This window comes from Rhinopithecus bieti, unplaced genomic scaffold (assembly GCF_001698545.2).
Source record: "Rhinopithecus bieti isolate Rb0 unplaced genomic scaffold, ASM169854v2 scaffold_2432, whole genome shotgun sequence".
Classification (NCBI taxonomy): domain Eukaryota; kingdom Metazoa; phylum Chordata; class Mammalia; order Primates; family Cercopithecidae; genus Rhinopithecus; species Rhinopithecus bieti.
Window position 1 is genome coordinate 338,433 of NW_016804136.1, and position 22,014 is coordinate 360,446.

General features: G+C 38.3%; 1 protein-coding gene across 1 annotated transcript in view; it reads right to left on the reverse strand.

Moving 5' to 3' along the window:
* The window catches only part of NEK10 (NIMA related kinase 10), a 260,776-nt gene that overhangs the window by 71,533 nt on the left and 167,229 nt on the right, over window positions 1-22,014 (reverse strand). Inside the window, 1 exon segment of the mRNA XM_017865822.1 lies at window positions 15,282-15,495. Coding sequence (XP_017721311.1) covers window positions 15,282-15,495 — 214 coding nt within the window.

A 22,014-nucleotide genomic window follows, 5' to 3' on the forward strand; every position in this document is an offset into this window, starting at 1 on the left:
CCACATACAGTTCAGAGAGCAATAGTTAAACCAGAAAACTGGTGTTTTGGGATCCTAAAATAACTAATTTATATGGATTATATAATAAAGAAAATATTCTTTTAGGTTGGATCTTATTTATTTTGAACTTCTTAAATATTTATACAAAGCTAAAAATGTTACTGTGATGACATAATTATCTCCTTATTATGATACTATCTTAATTAGAACTTCTTAAAAGCACTATTACATATTAATGAATTAGGGAATTAAATAAATAAATTAAATAAATTAGGGAATAAATTGGTCATTACAATTCAATCTAAAAATCCAGTATCAAATTTATTATGGCTAAAATGTTTCACTGTTTTCCCATAACTAACCTAGTACTGTATCAGAAATGAAAGGATTTTCTATCACTTTTAACTTAAATACAGGTTTTCTACAAGGAATAATACTAACAAAGAGGAGAAGAAAAGCAATGTCATAATCTGAAATTATCGTATGTTAAGAATACAGAAGATCTGGTCCATCACAACAATACTGACCACCATGTTTTTCCAAGAGGGCAGACTGACATGCCAATAGAACTAAATGTATATATGAATATATTCAAAAGCATTACAAACGAGGCCAGAATCAGGTAATTCTACTTAACATTTAAAAGAAACAATGGGGGCTGGGAGTGGTGGTTCACACTTGTAATCCTAGCACTTCAGGAGGCTGAGGCAGACAGATCACTTGAGGTCAGGAGTTTGAGACCAGCCTGGCCAACAAGGTGAAACCTGGTCTCTACTAAAAATACAAAAATGTGCCAGACATGGTGGCAGGCACCTGTAATCCCAGGTACTTGGGAGGCTGAGGCATGAGAATTGCTTAAACCTGGAAGGCAGAGGTTGCAGTGAGCTGAGATCGTACTACTGCATTCCAGCCTGAGCAATAGAGCAAGATTGTGTCTCAAGAAAAACAGAAGAAGCCAGGCGCAGTGGCTCATCACGCCTGTAATCCCAGAACTTTGGGAGGTTGAGGCGGGTGGATCACCAGGTCAGGAGATTGAGACTGTCCTGGCTAACACGGTGAAACCCCATCTCTACTAAAAACACAGAAAATTAGCCGGGCGTGGTGGCGGGCGCCTGTAGTCCCAGCTACTCGGGAGGCTGAGGCAGGAGAATGGCGTGAACCTGGGAACAGGAGCTTGCAGTGAGCTGAGATCGCGCCACTGCACTCCAGCCTGGGCGAAAAAAAAGAAAAAAGAAAAAAAAGAAAGAAACAATGGGCCAGGCACGGTGGCTCATACCTGTAATCCCAGCACTTCGGGAGGCCAAAAGTGGACCGATCATTTGAGGTCAGGAGTTTGAGACCAGCCTGGCCAAATGGTGAAACCCAGTCTCTACTAAAAATATAAAAATTAGACAGGCATGGTGGCTTGTAATCTCAGCTATTCAGGAGGCTGAAGCAGGAGAACTGCTTGAACCTGGGAGGTGGCGGTTGCAGCGAGCCAAGTTCACTCCATTCTGGGTGACACAGTGAGACTATGTCTCAAAAAAAAAAAAAGAAAAAAGAAAGAAAAGAAAAGGAAAGAAAGAAGGGAAGGGAAGGGGAAGGGGAAAGGGAAGAAGAGACACAATGTACAGAGAGCAATCAAGTGGGCGGGTTTTAAGAAATGTTTTGTTGGTCGGGCGCGGTGGCTCAAGCCTGTAATCCCAGCACTTTGGGAGGCCGAGATGGGAGGATCACGAGGTCAGGAGTTCGAGACCATCCTGGCTAATACGGTGAAACCCCGTCTCTACTAAAAAATACAAAAGCTAGCCGGGCGAGGTGGCTGGTGCCTGTAGTCCCAGCTACTTGGGAGGCTGAGGCAGGAGAATGGCGTAAACCCGGGAGGCGGAGCTTGCAGTGAGCTGAGATCAGGCCACCGCACTCCAGCCTGGGCGACAGAGCGAGACTCTGTCTCAAAAAAAAAAAAAAAAAAAAAGAAAAAAGAAATGTTCTGTTTTTCAAAAAAAAAAAAAGCCATTGAAATTTACCAATGCTTAAGGAATTAAAGAGTATGGAATTAGACATTAGTGTTTATCAGCAGGAATGAAACGCACAAATTAGAACCTCACTGACTGTTTCATTTTTAACAGCTACATAAGGAAAGGTCTAGATCTTGTTAAACTGCACATTTTACACATGTTGTCAAAATTCCAAACTGATTAATTGCCAGTAGAGAAAGAATTAAAATCAAGAAAAGAGTCAACATTGTCTTCTGCTTGGCCCACTGCAATCTCTTTTATTTATTTATTTATTTTTGAAACGGAGTCTCACTCTGTCGCCCAGGCTGGAGTGCAGTGGCACCATCTCCGCTCACTGCAAGCTCCGCCTCCCAGGTTCACGCCATTCTCCTGCCACAGCCTCCCGAGTAGCTGAGACTACAGGCGCTCGCCACCACGCCCAGCTAATTTTTTGTATTTTTAGTAGAGACAGGGTTTCACCATGTTAGCCAGGATGGTCTCAATGTCCTGACCTCATGATCCGCCCGCCTCGGCCTCCCAAAGTGCTTCATTCTTGGCTCTCAGTGGTTTATTCCCACTCAGCAGCCAGCTATATCATTTTAAAGCCTAGTGGTGCCCCCTTGGCTTGCTCAGAACTCACATCACTCAGGTGCATGCCAGGGAATATGGCACTTGCATCTCCAACTGTCTCTCCCTGCTTCACTGCACTCTGGATACACAGGCCTCCTTGCTGTTCCCTGAGCTTGGCAGGCTCACTCCCTCCTACCTCAGGATCTTTGGGCATGCTGCTCTTTCTGCTACCAATGTTGTGCCTTCAGATATTTGCAGAGCTCATCCCTTTAATGTACAGTTGACCCTTGAACAACATGAGGGTGAGAGACACCAATACCCCATGCAGTCAAAAATCTATGTATAACTTTTAACTTTCCAAAAACTGCTGAATAGAAGCATTACCAATAACAAACAGTTAATACAATTGGTATGTCGTATGGTAAATATAGTTTCTCTTCGTTGTGATTTTCTTAACTTTTTTTTTTTTTTGAGACAGAGTCTTGCTCTGTCACCCAGGCTGGAGTGCAGTGGCACAAACTTGACTCACTGCAAGCTCCGCCTCCCAGATTCATGCCATTCTCTGGCCTCAGCCTCCTGAGTAGCTGGGACTACAGGTGCCCGCCATCACACCCGGCTAATTTTTTTTTTTTTTTTTTTTTTTTTGTATTTTTTAGTAGAGACAGGGTTTCACCGTGTTAGCCAGGATGGTCTCGATTTCCTAACCTCATGATCCGCCCGCCTCGGCCTCCCAAAGTGCTGGGATTATAGGCGTTAAGCCACCACGCCCGGCCTCTTAATAACATTTTCTTTTCTCCAGTTGGTTATTAAGAAAATCACAAAGAAGAGAAACTATATTTACTATTCATTAAGTGGAAGCGGATCATCATAAAGGTCTTCATCTTTGTCATCTTCACATTGAGTAGGCTGAAGACAAGGAAGAGGAAAAGGAGGGGTTGGTTTTGCTGTCTCAGGAGTGGCAAAGGCAGAAGAAAATTCATGTATAAGTGGATTCATGCAGTTCAAACCCACGTTGTTTAAAGGTCAACTGTATTCAAGTCCCTGCCCAAATGTCATGTAATTATAAAGCCCTTCACTGACATCCCTATTAAAGAGCTTCTGCACAGCAAAAGAAACTACCGTTAGAGTGAACAGGCAACCTACAGAATGGGAGAAAATTTTTGCAATCTACTCATCTGACAAAGAGCTAATATCCTGAACCTACAAAGATCTCAAACAAATTTGCAAGAAAAAAACAACACCATCAAAAAGTGGGCAAAGAATATGAACAGACACTTCTCAAAAGAACACATTCATGCAGCCAGCAGACACATGAAAAAATGCTCATCATCACTCGCCATCAGAGAAATGCAAATCAAAACCACAATGAGATACCATCTCACACCAGTTAGAATGGTGATCATTAAAAAGTCAGGAAACAACAGGTGCTGGAGAGGATATGGAGAAATAGGAACACTTTTACACTGCTGGTGGGACTGTAAACTAGTTCAGCCACTGTGGAAGACAGTGTGGTGATTCCTCAAGGATCTAGAACTAGAAACACCATTTGACCCAGCCATCCCGTTACTGGGTATATACCCAAAGGATTATAAATCATGCTGCTATAAAGACACATGCACATGTATGTTTATTGCAGCACTATGCACAATAGCAAAGACTTGGAACCAACCCAGATATCCATCAATGATAGACTGGATTAAGAAAATGTGGCACACATACACCATGGAATACTATGCAGCCATAAAAAAGGATGAGTTCATGTCCTTTGTAGGGACATGGATGAAGCTGGAAACCATCATTCTCAGCAAACTATCGCAAGGACAGACAACCAAACACCGCATATTCTCACTCATAGGTGGGAATTGAACAATGAGATCACTTGGACACAGGAAGGGCAACATCACACACTGGGGCCTGTCTTGGTGTGGGGGGACCAGGAGGGATAGAATTAGGAGATATACCTAATGTAAACGATGAGTTAATGGGCGCAGCACACCGACAAGGCACATGTATACATATGTAACAAACCTGCACATTGTACACATGTACCCTAGAACATAAAGTATAATAATAATAATAATAAAAAGCCTGTCTCCCTATGTCTACAATCACTTTTTATTACCTTGCCATCTTTTATTTTTGTTCATAGCACTTAAATATAGTTTTATTTATCTATTATTTGTCTTCCCTCACTATGAAGGAGGGAGTCTGTGGCTAGGAGAATACTAGAATAGGTCCCAGGAAAGAACAAATGCTTAACAAATTTTGTTGAATAAGTAAAATAAAAGACTGATTTTTTTAAAATGTTGCCAAGATTCTCCATGTTAAAACAAAGAGTAAAAATAAAAATTGTAGGTATGATTTTTTTGAAGAAATTGACAAACTTACTCTAAAATTAATAAGGAAATACAACAGACCTAGAATACCCAAATCAAATTTGACAAAGAACAACAAAGTTGGAGGACTTACAGGGCTTGTTTTGAGACTTATTAAAACGCTACAGTATCAAAAGATATACAGTCTCAGTTAGATAGGAGGCTAAGTTCAAGAGATCTATTGTACAGCATGATGACTATACTTAATAACAATATATTGTATTCTTGAAAAATACTGAGACTGGATTTTAAGTGTTCTCACCACAAAAATGATACTATGTGTGGTAATGCATATGTTAAGTAACTCGGTTGAGCCATTCCACAATGTATATATATTCAAAACATCATGTTGTATACAATATATATAATTTTTGGCCAATTAAAATTAAAATAAAATATTTTTTAAAAGCTACAATAATCAAAATGTGTGGTATTGGTCTAAGAAGAGGCCTATAATCCATGGAACAGAATAGAGTTCAGAAATAGATCTGCAAGAAAGGGGAATGCTTGCACGCTGTTGGTTGGAGTATAAATTAGTACAGCCACTATAATGAATAGTATGGAGATTCCTTTAAAAATTAAAAATAGAAATACCACACAATCCAACAATCTCACTGCTAGGTACTTATCCACAAGAAAATTAATCCACAAGAAAATAAATCAGTGTGTTGAAGAGATATCTGCATGCTCATTTTTATTACAGCACTATTCACAATGGCCAAGATTTGGAACCAACCTAAGTACTCATCAACAAATGAATTGATAAAGAAATGGGAAATTTTTCAGTCATAAAAAAGAATGAACTCTTGTCATTTTCAACAACATGGATGGAACTGAAGGACGTTATTTTAAATGAAATAAGCCAGGCACAGAAAAAGAAATACAAAATGTTCCTCCTTATATGCGGGAGCTAAAAAATACTGAGTTTATGGAGATAGAGAGTGGAATAATGATTACCAAAGACTGGGAAGAGGAGAGGAGAGGGGGGATAAAAAAGGAACGGTTGGGTACAAAAATACAGTAAGATAAAAGGAATAAGATTTAGTGTTTGGTAGCAAAATAGGGTGGCTATAGCTAACGATAATTTATTGTATATTTTAAAATAACTAAATGAATGCAATTGGAATGTTTCTAACACAAAGAAATGATAAATGTTGGAGGTGGTTGATACCCCAATTACCCTGATTTGATCATTAAACATTTTATGCTTGTATCAAAATTTCACATGTACACCATAAATACGTACAACTATTATGTACCCATAATAATTAAAACTTTAAAATTTAAAATTTAAAAATCTATAAACAAAAAAAGAAAAAGGTAAATAGATCTACATATATATTGTCAGGCAATTTTCAATAAAGATGCTTAGCAAAATCAATGGGAAAAGACTACACATTTAAATAAGTGATGCTGGAAAAACTGGATACCCAAATGTACACCAAAAAAGTCAATCTCCTCATTATTCTATACATAAAATTAAATCAAAAGCGATCATAGGTCTAAAACATTTACAAAATATAAAGAATCCTATTTTGCAACTTGGGATAGGCAACAATTTCATTACAAAGAGGCAAAAGCACTGACCACCACAAACACTTATATGAATAAGTCTTTATCAAAATAAAATTTTCTGTTTATCAAAAAAATGCCATTAATAAAAAAAAAGGCAAGCCATAGACTATACAAAATGTTTGCAATACATACGTTTAACAACAGGCTCATTATCTGGCATATATAAAGAACTCCTACAAATCAACAAAAATAGACAAGTAATCCAATAAAATCACAGGCAAAATACTTGAACAGATATTTAACACACACACACATACAAAGATATATAAATAGCTAAAAATCAAACGTAAATGTGCTCAACATCATTGATCATCAGGAAAATGCAAACTAAAACCAGAAAGAAGTATCATCACACCACAAAGGCTAAAATTGAAAAGACTGACAGTACCAAATATGGGCAAGGAAGTAGAATGCCTGGAACTCTCATATACTGCTTCTGAAAGTGTTAAAGAGTACAATTTTGAAGAACTATTTGGTACTTTATTTAACAGTTAAACATACAACTACCTATAACCCTGAAATTCTATTTCTAGGTCTTTCAGAGAAAAAGTTATAAACATTTTGTATAGGTCTTTTGTAAATATGTTTTCAACAGTCTTATGAAACTCCAAATCTGGAGAAAACACAAGTGTTCATCACAGGAGGATAGATAAACAAATTATGGTGCAGTCATATAATTTAACACTGCCTAGCAATATGAACAAATTACTAATACACACCACGTGGGTGAATCTCATAGATATTTTATCATGGAAAAAAAGCCAGCCACTAAAGAGCACATGTGTTTGATTTAAATGAAGTCAAACAACAGCAAAAGTAATTTATAGTGACAGAAATCACCAGTCTTATTGATGGGGCAGAGAACTGTATAGAAAGAGGCTTAAGGGAACATTCCAAGGTGAGATAAATTTTGACTCTTGTTTGGGGTGGACGTTACACATGTGCCAAAAGCCACTGAACTAGGCACTTAAAGACGTGCACATTTTACTACATGTAAATTATATGTCAATAAAACAGAGAGAATTGTAGTTTGGATGTGAGAATTGTGTCTGTATTTGTGAGGGAGCCCATAAGGCATTGCTTTATTTTCATATAACATAATGAGCATAGAACATTTCCAAATCAAGTCATGATTTTTCCTGATATTTCTCTTCCTACGTCATTACTTGTAGCATTTTCATAGCCTTGGGGGAAATTCAGTCAACAATTAACCAGACAATAAAAGCAAAGATGTTCACAAAAATATTGTCCTTTAAAAACACATCATTTTCCACATGGCTTAATTTAATCTCCTAGCAGAGGATTGCAGACACATGCCTTTAGTGGTGTGCTCAGCAATTGTAAATGACAGATGGTATAATAAAAACAAAGCAACTCAGATAAATAAATAGCACATTTTTTATTTGCATTAAAAAATGAGAATCTAAATGCTTACGTATCTGTTCAATTCTTATATGCTCAACTTTAAAGACATCTGAGAATTTATGAAAATATCAGTATCTGTCAATGTCTGCTAAAAATCATAGATTGTATCAGAAAACTACAATAAGAATTTTGTAACAAAGAAGTGCAGTTATGAATGGTTTGTGAATTTAAAAATAATCTGTGCTAATAATTGCTCTATCAGCCTGGTCCTCCAAAGTAGATAGAATTGAAGATGACACTTATGTCTGCCATATTTTGACTCTCTGGCAATATCAAATTATCATAGGAATCTTTTTTTAGATCCACCAAAAGCTTAGAGAAAATTTCTATGACTCCTTACATGAGTATTTACTTATTGTCATAAGCATGAAACAATTTACCAAGATCGGTTGTGCTTTTTGGAAAATAGTTTGGGTAGGAATGTGGAGGATGGCTAAGGGAGGGAAATGATCCCCGATAATCTGGATGGAACTGATTTAATCAGGTGGCAGGTCTCCAAAGTGCAGCTGAGGCATCTCTGAGATGAGGAAGAGATTCAGCCTGTGAACAACAGCTTCAGCCCATGACCACGATTTCCAGCTGGCTCCTCCTACCAACCATCCCTATGGAGTTTGCACTTGCCTCATCAGTCCCCACAATCATGTAAGCCAGTTCCTTGCAATAAATATTTGAATATGTATCTACTACTGGTTCTGTTTCACATATTTGTGCAGGACTGTCATGTATATACATACCAGCATCCCTGGCTGCTAACAGTGATAAACAACAATTGTACCACCCCATCCCCAGTACACACATTCCTTAATGGCCCCTAGTGGACAGTGCAGAGGTGATATACTGACTGAATCACTTGTTAGAGGTAAGGAAAAAACTACAGACAAGAAAGTTGCATCTTGCAATGATCCAATGCGAGATAATGAGAATGAGAACTGAAAGGATAAGATGGATTTGTCAGATATTTCAAAGACAGAATTAGTAGAGCTTGCTAACAAAATGAATAAAGGATTTCAGAGAGAGTGAACTGAAGATGTCAAGATTACAATTAAGGTGATATGAGGAGAAAGAACATGACCGATCAAGGGAGGAGAATCCATTCACTGTGGACTTGCCGAGCATAAGTACCTGTTAGACATGCAGGTAAATGTTCGGTTCAAAATATAGGTCTGGCACATGGAGAGACTGAGATCAGACAGGCAGCTTTGGCGCTCTCCAGCAAATGGGTGTGGAAATTATGTTGTGAAACACATCCCAACATATCTTGCCTTTGCAGAAAATTTTGCGCACTTCTCCAGAGCTCTTTTCTTCTACTATTAAGACCAGTTTATGAGGCTGAGATTTATAGACCCTGGAGAAGATGGGGGAAAAGAATACCTGGAGAAAAAGAAGGATATAATAGATGCAAGGGTACCTTCTGGCAGAAAGGTGGGAACTGGAAATTTCTTCTGGAGCTCAAAATAAGAGCCTGCCAGAAGGAAGAGAAAATAAAAGAGCAAGTGCAAGCCTCCTTGTTTTTCCTTCTTACATCCACTCCAGCAAATGTGAACCTTGGGATTAGACGGTTTGAGGGGGAAGCTGGGGTGCAGACAGAAAAGACTGAGAGCTTCGAGGAAGCTTCATGATCATCATAACACTATATACATAAGGTCCATGAGAGTAGAGTCCTTGTCTGTTTTGCTCACTGTGGTATACTTTGTACACATAGTGCCTGATACCTATCAGGCACTCAGTAAATACTTGTTGAATGAATAATTGAATTGTAGGCATCTGGGAAAGAAGAACAGAAAAGGATGAAGAAGGCACTGCAGCTGATGGGGCTGAGATAGGGTCGCTTAGTGCCAGTGAGTTCCCCAAGGGCTGTATGTGGTGTGGATGGGAATCTAAAGGCCCCATGTGTCTTGTGCCAATGTAGAAGACAGCTCTGGGGCTGGCAGGGGAGTCCACTTGGCCAGCACGGCACTGAGGGCCACAGAGCAGGCTGCTTAAAATAAGAATGCCAAGAAAGTCACAATCAAGCCTCAGAGGATGAAAAATAGTAACCCCAAGGTGGGAGTTGGGGCATCATGGGTAATTTCTTGGGTTTAAATCATGATGATAAAAGAGGCCATGAGTTACAGATGCCATAAACATTTAATAAGGACAGAGGTCAGCATCCCAAAATCACAGGGTTCATGTTATCTAAGCTCAGCAGGGGCCAATAGAAGAAGACCAGAGCCCCTGCCCCCTCCCATCAACATGGGGATGCTTAAGCTTTCTCCTCTACTCTGCTGCCATCTTTGGAAGAGGATGCGGAAAAGAGAACCCTTGGGATAGTAAAGAAACTTCTATACCAAAAGAGACTGATATAATTGATCCTGACTACTACTACCATTTTCTGCTACCAGCACAAACAAGGGTTCAAAACAAAATGACACATAATTATAGAAAATAATGTTCCCATCTTGTACACAATTTTTATCTAAATTCATATGAAAAGAAATACCATGGGACTAGATGGAAACCAAGGGAAGCGCAAGAGAGGCAGAACATTTAAAGTTAAAAGGCCAGGGTTAGAAGAGAAAATGAGGAAGAGTATTCAAAGAGAGAAGACAGAAACCAGGACAGAGGAGTGTAATGGAAAACACTGAGGGGTAAAAAACATTAAAAAGCAGGCAAGTACATTAAAAAATAATTAGCCCCTAGTGAGGCAGAGCTGGCAGTGAGCCAAGATTGTGCCACTGCACTCCAGCCCAGGCAACAGAGCAAGACTCTGTCTCAAAAAAAAAAAAAAAAAGAAAAAGAAAAAAGAAATAATTAGCCCACAGTTTGGCAACTTGGTTGTTAGGTATTTTGGAGAAATTCAAAGTTTTAGTCCACATTACCCACAGGATTTAATTCAAACAGCTTAATGAGGTATTCACAAACACCCATCATCTAGCTCCAGCCTACTTCCCCAGGCTTTTCAGACTACACATATAAAAATATGCATTATAAATCAGCAGAACCAACTTTCGGTCCTGGGGCTGTCCCTAACTAGCTGGATGACCTTGGACAACTCTTTTAACTTCTCCTGGTTTCCCTTTCTTTGTGCAATCAAAACATAAAACAATTCCATTTCTAAGTTTGATTCTTAGTATTAAGTGAGCTGAATTGGAGTTTCTCCACCACTTACTTTTTTTTTTTTTTTTTTTGAGTCAGAGTCTCACTCTGTCACTCAGGCTGGAGTGCAGTGGCACCATCTCGGCTCACTGCAAGCTCCGCCTCCCGGGTTCACGCCATTCTCCTGCCTCACCCTCCTGAGTAGCTGGGACAGCAGGTGCCCGCCACCACGCCTGGCTAATTTTTTGTATTTTCAGTAGAGATGGGATTTCACCATGTTAGCCAGGATGGTCTCAATCTCCTGACCTCGTGATTCACTCGCCTCGGCCTCCCAAAGTGCTGGGATTACAGGCATGAGCCACTGTGCCTGGCCTGCACTTACGTTATTCTTTTCTATCCAGGAGTGACTTCCTTATCTAGTTATCAAGACCCTATCTTCGTTTGGCTCTGAGAGCCTCCCTAGGCCTCATTTATTCCTCTCTTATCTCATTTATTTACCCAAACTGTTTGGAATCATTAGAAAATTCCTCCTGTATATGCACATCTATCTGGTCTTTCCAAGTAGATTATCAGCTACTTCATGACTGGGGTCATTGTTTATAATATTTTATAAACTTCACTATACCAAGCGTAATGCCTTACATTCAGAAGACATCCACCAAATCATTGTTCCTTCAGTATTAGTTGTATACCACAGGCAGTTTCAATCTTTCTCTCTTTGTGTTACAGATGTGAAAGCAGTTCTCCAAACTGAACAAACTTACTAAACTAGTAAAAAGAAATCATCATTCAGCCTTTAAATAGGGGTGGTGAAGATAAACTTCCTGTCAAATATCACTGGAAAAGAAGCTGTGATACCTGCAAGCCTCGCACTGAGAGCATGCTTCTCTCGTGATTTCTCTTCAGTCTCCCTGGAATACTCAATTCTGCTCCATTTCTGCATGTAGAAATATGCTTTTTTCACCCATTTAAGTATTAGTCTAGAGGTGTATCCACAAAATCCCAACAATTCTAATGGAATTGAAGTTTCCCATTGATTCTCCAGGTTTTGTCAGGCTGAATTTCTTTAATACACATTATTATATTTGTTGGTAAAGATACAAGCAGTAGACTCTTCAGAAATGTCTTTAATTGATTTTTCTGCCTGGGATATAAGATCTATAGGGTAATGATTCTCAGTGTTCACTACCCTGAGAATAGTGCCAAAACACGGATCACGATTTTTACTATTACGATGCCACAATACCCTCTACATGACAATACCCTTCTAATTATTGCACATTTAAGTTAAAATTTTACTTCCTTTTGCTCTGCGTAATTCTTACCATTCTCAACTCTATGCTCTCCTTATGATCTCTTATGTTAAGTTATAAGAATCAGAAAACATTCTTCAAAAGGAAAGGTTTGCTTCACTTTCATAGTGGGCAAACCACAGTACACAGAGTGAACATTTTAGTGAAGACTTCTCTGTCCTTCTAAAATATATATTAGTACTTACCTGCAGTAGACCATTATAAAAATTGCCATAATTAAGAATAGACTAAAATATGAAAGTAAATAGAATACTTCCCCATGAAATAGAAGCCTTTAATGTTTCTTATCATTTGCTTACTCACTAATTTGCAAATTTCAGTAATTCACAATGGATCTCCTTATTGATGCTGGGAATTCATAAAGTTCTACTGAACCCACTAATTTCTCTTTCCCTTGTCTATAATTTATCATTGGATTGTGTAACTGCATTATTGATATTAACTGCTCTGGGAGAACATTCCACTATATCTGAAATGAGATAATCATAATACTCCTTAAGAAAAAAGAGTCATAAAATTTTACACTTATAGTTTTTCTGCAGCAGTGGTACAGATGTAAGTTTTTTAAAAATAATAATTGGTCCCCAGTGAGACAAATGCCAATTAACTGCATACTGTCTTTTGATGAAATGCAATCTTACTTCCTTCTTGCTTCTTGAATAAAGCTGCATTTTTTCCTTTTAATTAACATTTGCTTAACCTTGAAATGAAAATATATCAGTAGACTTAAAATAGTGCAAAAGGAGAAAGCATTGTATGACTGTTTAAAGCAGGAATATAAACTTTGCTTTGAAGTAAAGCATTTCTCTATGGTCCATAAAAACCTGAATGCTCAATGAGGACACTGAGGCTGGCTAGCAGCAGGTGCTAATAAATATGCATTAACTGTATGCCTGACATATGGATTTAATGTAGAGACTCCTTGGACAAGATAGCACTAGATTAACAAGTTCCATCAACAAACTATTCTAACAAAACCAATGCTCGTTTTATATAATTGATGCTGTCTTACAATTTAAGCCACCTTTAAAGTCATACAGTATATTCAAACACATTAACTCATTTATACTAGTACCCTCTGAGTCAGATAATATCTTCCACCCCTTAATTTACATATGAGTATACAACCTCTGGAACATTAAAATCCCTCCCTTGGCTTCAGAGCTCTCCCTTTATTTTACCTGGCCATGGCCTGAGAGCTAGATTTCTACAGCTAAAATGACTTTCCAAATATACATGGAAATATTGATAGAGGAAATTATATGGTATCTGGGATTTACTTCAGAATAATCTGGGGAAGACAGGAAGCAGGTAGGAATAGAGATGATACAGGATTAGCCCTGAATAGCTAACTGTTGAAGCCGGGATGGGTACAGGAAGCAATCTTTGCATTTATAAACGTTTGAAATTTTCCATAATAAAGAATTTTTTAAGCTGAGAAGTACAAATAAATAGATAAGTAATGGTCCTTCTCAAGGTGTTTTGCTAAAGATAACAGACTTTCTGCTGTTACATTGTAAACTAATGCCACTCAGCCCCACATCAGCCACATGAATCTAATATGAAATGACTCTTTCACATATAACTGGAAATTAGCTAAGTAGCTCTGTAGTGCAGAACTTAATAATAGAAGGCCCCAAATATCTAAGATATATAGAAATAGCTAAATCTCTTGCATTTTAGTCTACTAGGAATACTCTAGTTAGAATGCAACATGACATACATACAATGATGTGTTTCTCATTGTTGCCTAGTTATTATGAAGTCAGGTAGTAAAATAAAAAGCAAAGTGAGCTCTAACTCCCTGTCTGAGATTTAACTGTGTTCCGTAAGGGCTATAACTCCAAGTTATATGCTTCTTTACATAAATGTATAACTTAAATAATCATCATGGAATGTTCTGCAAAATTACAGCTAGGCTCAGCATTTAAGGCAAAGAAGATGAAAGAGTTTCCTTCCCAAATGAAAACTACATTAAATCTTCAACTTCTGGATTCCAAATACCTTAAGACAAACCCACTAAACAGTAGTACTTTCCTTATTTTCAGAAAGGAGTTCACTGGAAACACTGTTATTCAAGAAATCAGAACTGCCTCTTTGAGACCAAGTTCTTACATAATTTTCCCAGCTTAGATGGAGTAGGTCCTTAGGATCCTGGGAAGGAATTTAATGACCAGGTACCCTAAGAAAGAGTTTCATGATCCAATTGCCTTGGGCCCACCCCTGAGACAGAAAAAAAAAAAGGATGAAAGGCCCCTTACCAGGTCGCCACTGGGTGGAGGCCCAAAGCACGAGCAAACAACAGAACATTGATCGTGATTGCAAAAAAGACACAGAAGAAAGAAAATAAGAGACAGCAACAAGAGCATCACTGGCACCGTCACTTGCACATGTGGACATTTGTAGCTTTGGCATCTCTTTTCCAAGCAATGTTCAGAAAAATACTTAAATATCAAAACAATCTAAAGGTTCTTGGCAAGAAAAATAATAAGCATATTCTGATTTGAAGCATGGCAACATTATTAATACCACAAATGGCAACGAAAGAAATTGCAAAGACCAATATGAAAAATTTTAAAGGCAAATGTTATTTCCTTCTCTGAATTAACTCACAACATTTTCATCTATATTCCCAAAAGTTACAGTCAGATTGCTGAAGAAATTAAATATAAGCATTCACTGCTAATTTTACGAAATTTGTAACTTAAACTTCGCGAAGAGAACTTTGTGATACCTCTGATTTTTGCAAAATACAATAAATTATGGGTTCATTCTTAGGAAGGTCAGTTATATTTAATTATTTTAATTTATGTATAAGATACAGAAATGGATATAAATATGTAACTATAATGCTTAAATATTGCATGTAACTATTTTTCTAACTTTTGATGAATGTTCCTTAAAACAAGCATGAACAACTTCAGACAGCTCATTCGAGTGCATCATGAACAGATTAAAATATTTGCACTTACGTGAGATAGAAGAGCCAGCTCATGGTGACATGTGACGGCGTTCCGGTTGGCTTCCATAAAATACCTTTGTGTGCGTCTTCGTTCCCGTTCTAGCTTCTTCTCCAAGGACAACTGGGATGAAGATAAGTTGTCTAAATATTTCATCATGACATCTGATATCATCGAACTGACTTGTACAATATCTGGACGAGCTTCTGCATCAGGAGTGAGGCACCTAAGATAACATTACATAATTATAACATTCTGGTCAATGTTGGGAGCAGGCCACAGAGTGTAAAGGATCAAGGTTAAACTCCACTGTGTGTCCACTATGGTATAACCTGGGGTAAGATGGATATCAAGCACAGCTTTGAGTCCAAGACTTCTCAAAAGGCATTTGGAAAGCTAAGGAAGGAAAAGGAGGCAGCACTATTCTCTTTGCACTTGGGCTGGAAGGTAAGGGTTCCAGGCTGAGCATGAAGATGCTCTTTGGGTCTCAGGATGGGCAGATGGGATCATCTTCTCCTGCACGGGTTGGCTGCTTTCTGAAATCACTGCTAACTCACTGGCAGATGAAAAAAAAAAAAAAAAAAAAAAAAAAAAAAGCCCAGTATCTAAGCCTTTCATTAGCGTGGATATTCAAATTCTTAGACTGCAGATGTTTAAACTGCTTCAAGGTAATATTAGCAGCTGAATTATCAGCTGATCTTTTTTAAAAATCAAAAAAAAAAAGCAACATAAGCTAGTTTTATAAATTATATAGCTACATATTATGGCACATGGGAATGGAAATGACCTTTGTTCTCCTGGCATATAGTCATCTCCTTGCCTAAGGTTACTCTCCTGGTCCTGTATTTGCCATTACTGGAAAAGGCACCAAAAAGAAGATGCAGTTTAGCATCATGACTCAGCATGCAGGCTCTGGATCATTTTGCTGGGGTTTAAAACCTCATTTACCATTTATTAGGTCAGATCCTGGGCAAGTTACATAGCTTCTAAGTCGCAGGTAGCCCACCCGTAAAATGGGATGATTATAGTATCTACCTCATTAAACTGGTATGGTGTTTGAATGAGGTAATCTCTGTGAAGGGCACACACATTATAAAATTTCAATAAATTGAGAAGAAAATCCACACTTGTATGTATCCTCCATCCCTTCCTACATTTAACAAACACCAAGTCCTGTGACTTCTACCTTCTAAATATTTCTTGAATCCACATCCTTCCCCTGTAATCCCACAGCTATTTGGCTATTACAACATCACTTACTTGGACTACTGAAGGAGTCTCCTAAATAACACACTCATTTCTTGTCTACCTCTGGTCTGTACTGTAAACTGCTAATCAGAATAATATTCCTAAATCTGACTACATTATTTCTCTACTCAGAATTCTTCAATAGTTCACATGGTCCAATAGGATAAAATTAAAATTCCCAGAATGCTACACAAGGTCTCTCTTGAACTGGCCATTACCTTCCTCCACTCTTTCCCCTCCTCCAGCAACACATACAATGTGACTACCTGCACTTCCCCAAATAGCACCTGTCCTATACCCCCATTTGTTTGCCTATTTTATTCCATATGCTTGACTTGTTTTTCTTTTGCCAATGGTATCTTTCCCAGTCATCATCTCTTATATCCTTGCCAAAATCCCACTCTTTTTCCAGGCTCCATTAGAAATACTTTTGGACTGCCCTCGGACAGATATCCTGAGCCCCTTTTGTACATTCTTTTTGCACCATTTGCACTTAAGTACTTAAAACTATTGTAATTATTTTATTATAATGGTCTGTTTCACCACTACACAGGAAAATTCTTCAGAAGAGGGACATGTGTCCTCTTCACTATGATCTCCCAGCACATACAATGGAATCTGAGTCCTGATAGGTATTCAGTAAATGAATGAATGAATCAATGAATAAATCCACAAACAAACTCAGCCTAACATCTAAAATGTTTACCTACCTATAACCCAAAATATTTGGCCATAGACTTTTGGATTCCCAGGAACATTTCCTACCAGAAGTTCCAGGATAGCCTCGTTGCTCTGAAATGACTCCCTGCTTAGGTATTTCAGAGAAATTCTTAAAAGCAACTGAATCAGAGTAATAATACATGCTAAAGATTGTCTACCAATTATTCTGTAAACAAATAAGCATAAGATCTGGTCCTAGAAAAAATTGGGGATGTTCTCACCTCATCCACTTTGTCCCCACTCCACTCTGAGAGGCCAGATGGAAAGAATTAGAAGGATACCTTGTTCAATTACATTCATGTCATGTTTTAAGATATAAAGAATCAAAAGGGGTGAAAAATATAAAGATCCATTTGTCCTTGGAGCTGGCTGAAAGTATTAACTTTGTTAGTCCTCATGACTGCTTCTGAAGCAAAGCACCAGGCAGCTTATGCAACCAGGCACAGATAAAGAAAAATAAGGCAATTGTTTTAATAGAATATTTTATGCATAAAAGGATAAGTACTTCCTTTTAAAAAAGTAAACAGACAAGATTCTCTTAATAGTATACTGGTAGGTAAAAATAGTAATCCTGGTACTGAGCAGAACAAAAAAAAAATAGTTATTTTCTGCCCCAAACTCCTCAGGGTTGCTAAGTTATTCTCCCAAGTTGAAGGCCTGTTAGGAAAGTCAAGTTTCAATAACAAATGTACTTGTATACCACATGAGCAAACCGGAAAAAAGAAAGATACTGCACATTAGAAATGCAAACTGTGTGGGCTCTACTTGACAAGGATGTGAAAAATAATGAGAAGATAGTAAAATAGAGGAAAGAAGATATATATGATCAGAAACAATATATTGTTTAGGAATGATTATAATAAACATTTCTGTCAAGAGCGATCTTCTATTTCAAAGGCTGTATCAAATTACTAAAGATTGGCTGTGAGCCTGATCTTTTGCTGAGTCATAAATGATCATTAAGAACACTTGCCTTTATGTGTCCCTTGCATCATTGCTTTAAGAAAATAGGAAATTTGAGTTTGTTCCCTAATTCTTTCAGAACTCAACTTTTTAATACTAAAAATCCAAAGCAAATTAAATATGCAATTGCATATAATTCACGATTGATTTCAGTTTTAAGTCAAATTTTCTAAAGATAAAACTTTATTTGGAATGTAAACCCAGACAATGAGGAGTCTTAAATAACTTTAAATGAAAATCAGTTTATTACAGAATGCACCCTGCAATCTTAATTTATTATCAGATATAAAATTGAATTGTCAGTTCTAACTTATTATGGCATCTTAGTATTTTGAATTAAAAGAAACCTCAAGTTAAAAAGCTCTTGCCCTCAGCAAAGTCTTCACAGACGCTGGTCTGCGAAATGTTGCTTACTATTTGAGAGTTAATGATTGTCCAGGTCTCAGATTACATGTTCTTTCTTCAGAGAAACCTTTCCCAAATTCCCAGAGTAAGACAGGTCCTTCTGTAATCTCTCATTGCCCCCTTTACCACTTTTCATCACATTTATCACAATTTGCTTTATAGACTTCATTCTGTAAATCATACAATATCATTAATAATAATAATAATAATACCTAATTTCATTGAGTGCCTACCACTTGCTGGGTACTGTGTTAAATGTGTCAGAAGCATTATCTTACTTAAGCTTTAAAACAAGCCCATGAAGTTAAGGGAGGAGAGTATCCTCATATTGCCTTATGCCCAATTTCTGCCTCCAAAGAAAGAAGTAAAAACTAAAAGGCAGAAATGGAATCCACAGGCAGACAGCCCAGCACTGCGCCCTGGGTCTGATAGTTAAGAATCAGCCCCTGAGCTAACTGCTTGTGTTATCTATAGATTTCGGACATTGTATGGAAAAGCATCGTGAAAATCCCTGTCCTGTTCTGTTCCGTTCTGATTATCGGTGAATGCAGCCCCAGTCACGTACCCCTGCTTGCTCAATCGATCATGACGCTTTCACACAGACCCCCTTACAGTTGTAAGTCCTTAAAAGGGGCAGGAATTGCTCACTTGGGGAGCTCGGTTTTTGGAGACGTGAGTCTGCTGATGCTCCCAGCTGAATAAAGCCCTTTCCTTCTATAACTCAGTGTCGGAGGGGTTCTTGTCTGCGGCTCGTCCTGCTACAAAGTAATTACTATTGCTACCCACACATCATAGATAAGAAAATTGTGCCTCAGGGAACTTAAATTGAGTGGAAGAGTGGGGATTAGAATCCAGTTGACTCCAGAACCTGGTGATGCTCTAAATCTTTTCACTCTAATGTTGCTGTCTGACTCCCCTACTAGTATGTTAACCCCAAGAGTCCTGGGTAGCCATAGCCAGGGTCTATTAGTTTCAGAAGAGATTTACAGTCCTATTTGCCCAGACTCACAAAATCAGACCAATGTCTCTGTACCTTGTTCTTTGCACTATCCCTCCCTCGCCCTCTGTGGCACTCAAATACCTATTAAAAGGAGAAAATAAATGTGCAAATATGGTACTTTTGTCTTGACACCTCTGACAACTCCGTCAATTTTTAAGGTACTTTCCAAAAAACAACAGAAAACAGTAACAAATCATAGAGATGACCAGCTTAAATATATTTGGATTCCTTAGCAACAAGGCATGATCCAGTGTTTGTGGAATCAAATGATTTAAAGACAGGTTTGTCTCATTTCCCATAATATTAACCATGATGATTGCCAAAATTGCTCAAGTATTTACCATTCGGCAAGCCCTACCCTAAGTGATTTGCATATGTTACTTTGTGTAATCATCACATCAGCCTAATGAGACTGGTACTATTATGATTCTCATTCTACTAGATCAGAAAACAGGGATGCAGAAATTATGGTCAAATCACTCTTTTATTTTTATTTTATTTAAAAAAATGTTTTTGAGATGGAGTTTCACTCTTGTTGCCCAGGCTGGAGCACAATGGCTCAATCTCGGCTCATTGCAACCTCCACCTCCCAGATTCAGGTGATTCTCCTGCCTCAGCCTCCCAAGTAGCTGTGATTACAGGTGCACACCACCAGGCCTAGGCTAATTTTTGTATTTTTAGTAGAGACAGGGTTTCACCATGTTGGCCAGGCTGGTCTCAAACTCCTGACCTCAGGTGATCTGCCTGCCTCAGCCTCCCAAAGTGCTGAGATCACAGGTGTGAGCCACCGCACCTGGCCTCAAATCACTTTTTAGAGTCTGAAATTTACATGACTTAGCCCCAGGTAGGCCTGTCTTCAGAGTCGGAGGCCCTTAATTAAGACTATAGATTTCGGCTTCACTGTTGTTTTATAGAAATGCTAGTGACTTTCACACATTGGTTTTGTATCCTGCAACTTCGCTGTTAAGTTGTTTATAAGCTTAAGGAGCTTTTAAGCCAATACTATTGGGTTTTCTAGATATAAGATAATCTCATCTGCAAACAGGGATACTTTGACTTCTTCTCTTCCTATTTGGATACTCTTTCTTTCCCTTGCCTGACTGCTCTGACCAGTACTTTCAATACTATGCAGAAGTATTGTCTTGTGCTGATTTTCAAGGGAAATGCTTCCAGCTCTTGCCCATTCAGTATAACGTTGGCTGTGGGTCAAGCCAAGAGCCAGATCAGGAATGCAATCCCATTCAAAATTGCCACAAAAAGAATAAAATACCTAGGAATACAGATAACCAGGGAAGTAAAAGAGCTTTACAGAGAGAACTACAAAACACTGCTCAAAGAAATCAGAGATGACACAAACAAATGGAAAAATATCCCATGCTCACAGATAGGAAGAATAATCAATATCATTACAATGACAATACTGTCCAAAGCAATTTATAGATTCAATGCTATTCTTATCAAACTACCAATGACATTCTTCACATAAATAAAAAAAAAAAAAATTTAATTTACATGGAACCAAAAGAGCACCTGAATAGCCAAGGCAATCCTAAGCCAAAAAAAAAAAAAAAAACAAACAAAGCTTGAGTCATCATGCTACGTGACTTCAAACTATACTACAGGGCTACAGTAACCGAAACAGCATGGTACTGACACAAAAACAGACACATAGACCAATGGACCAGAAAAGAGAACCGAGAAATAAGGCTGCACACCTACACCATCTGATCTTCAAGAAACCTGACAAAAACAAGCAATGGGGAAAAGATTCCTTATGTAATAAATGGTGCTGGGATAACTGGCTAGCCCTATGCAGAAAACTGAAATTGAACCCCTTTACAAAAATCTGAACTGAACCCCATATACAAAAATCAACTCAAGACAGATTAAAGACTTAAATGTGAAACCCAAAACTATTAAAACCCTAGAAGACAACCTAGGCAATACCATTCAGAACACAGGCATGGGCAAAAATTTCATGACAAAGATGCCAAAAGCAAAAATTGACAAGTTGGGGGTCTGGCGCAGTTACTCATGACTGTAATCCCAGCATTTTGGGAGGCCGAGGCAGGTGGATCACGAGGTTAGGAGATCGAGACCAACCTGGCTAACACCGTGAAACCCCGTCTCTACTAAAAATACAAAAAAGTAGCCGGGTGTGGTGGCACGGGCCTCTAGTTCCAGCTACTCAGGAGGCTGAGGCAGGAGAATCGCTTGAACCCAGTGAGGGGGAGGTTGCAGTAAGCCAAGATCACGCCACTGCACTCCAGCCTGGGTGACAGAGCAAGACTCCATCTCAAAAGGAAAGAAAGAGAAAGAAAAAGAAAGAAAGAAAGAAAGAGAGAGAGAGAGAGGGAAGAGGGAAGGAAGGAAGGAAGGAAGGAAGGAAGGAAGGAAGGAAGGAAGGAA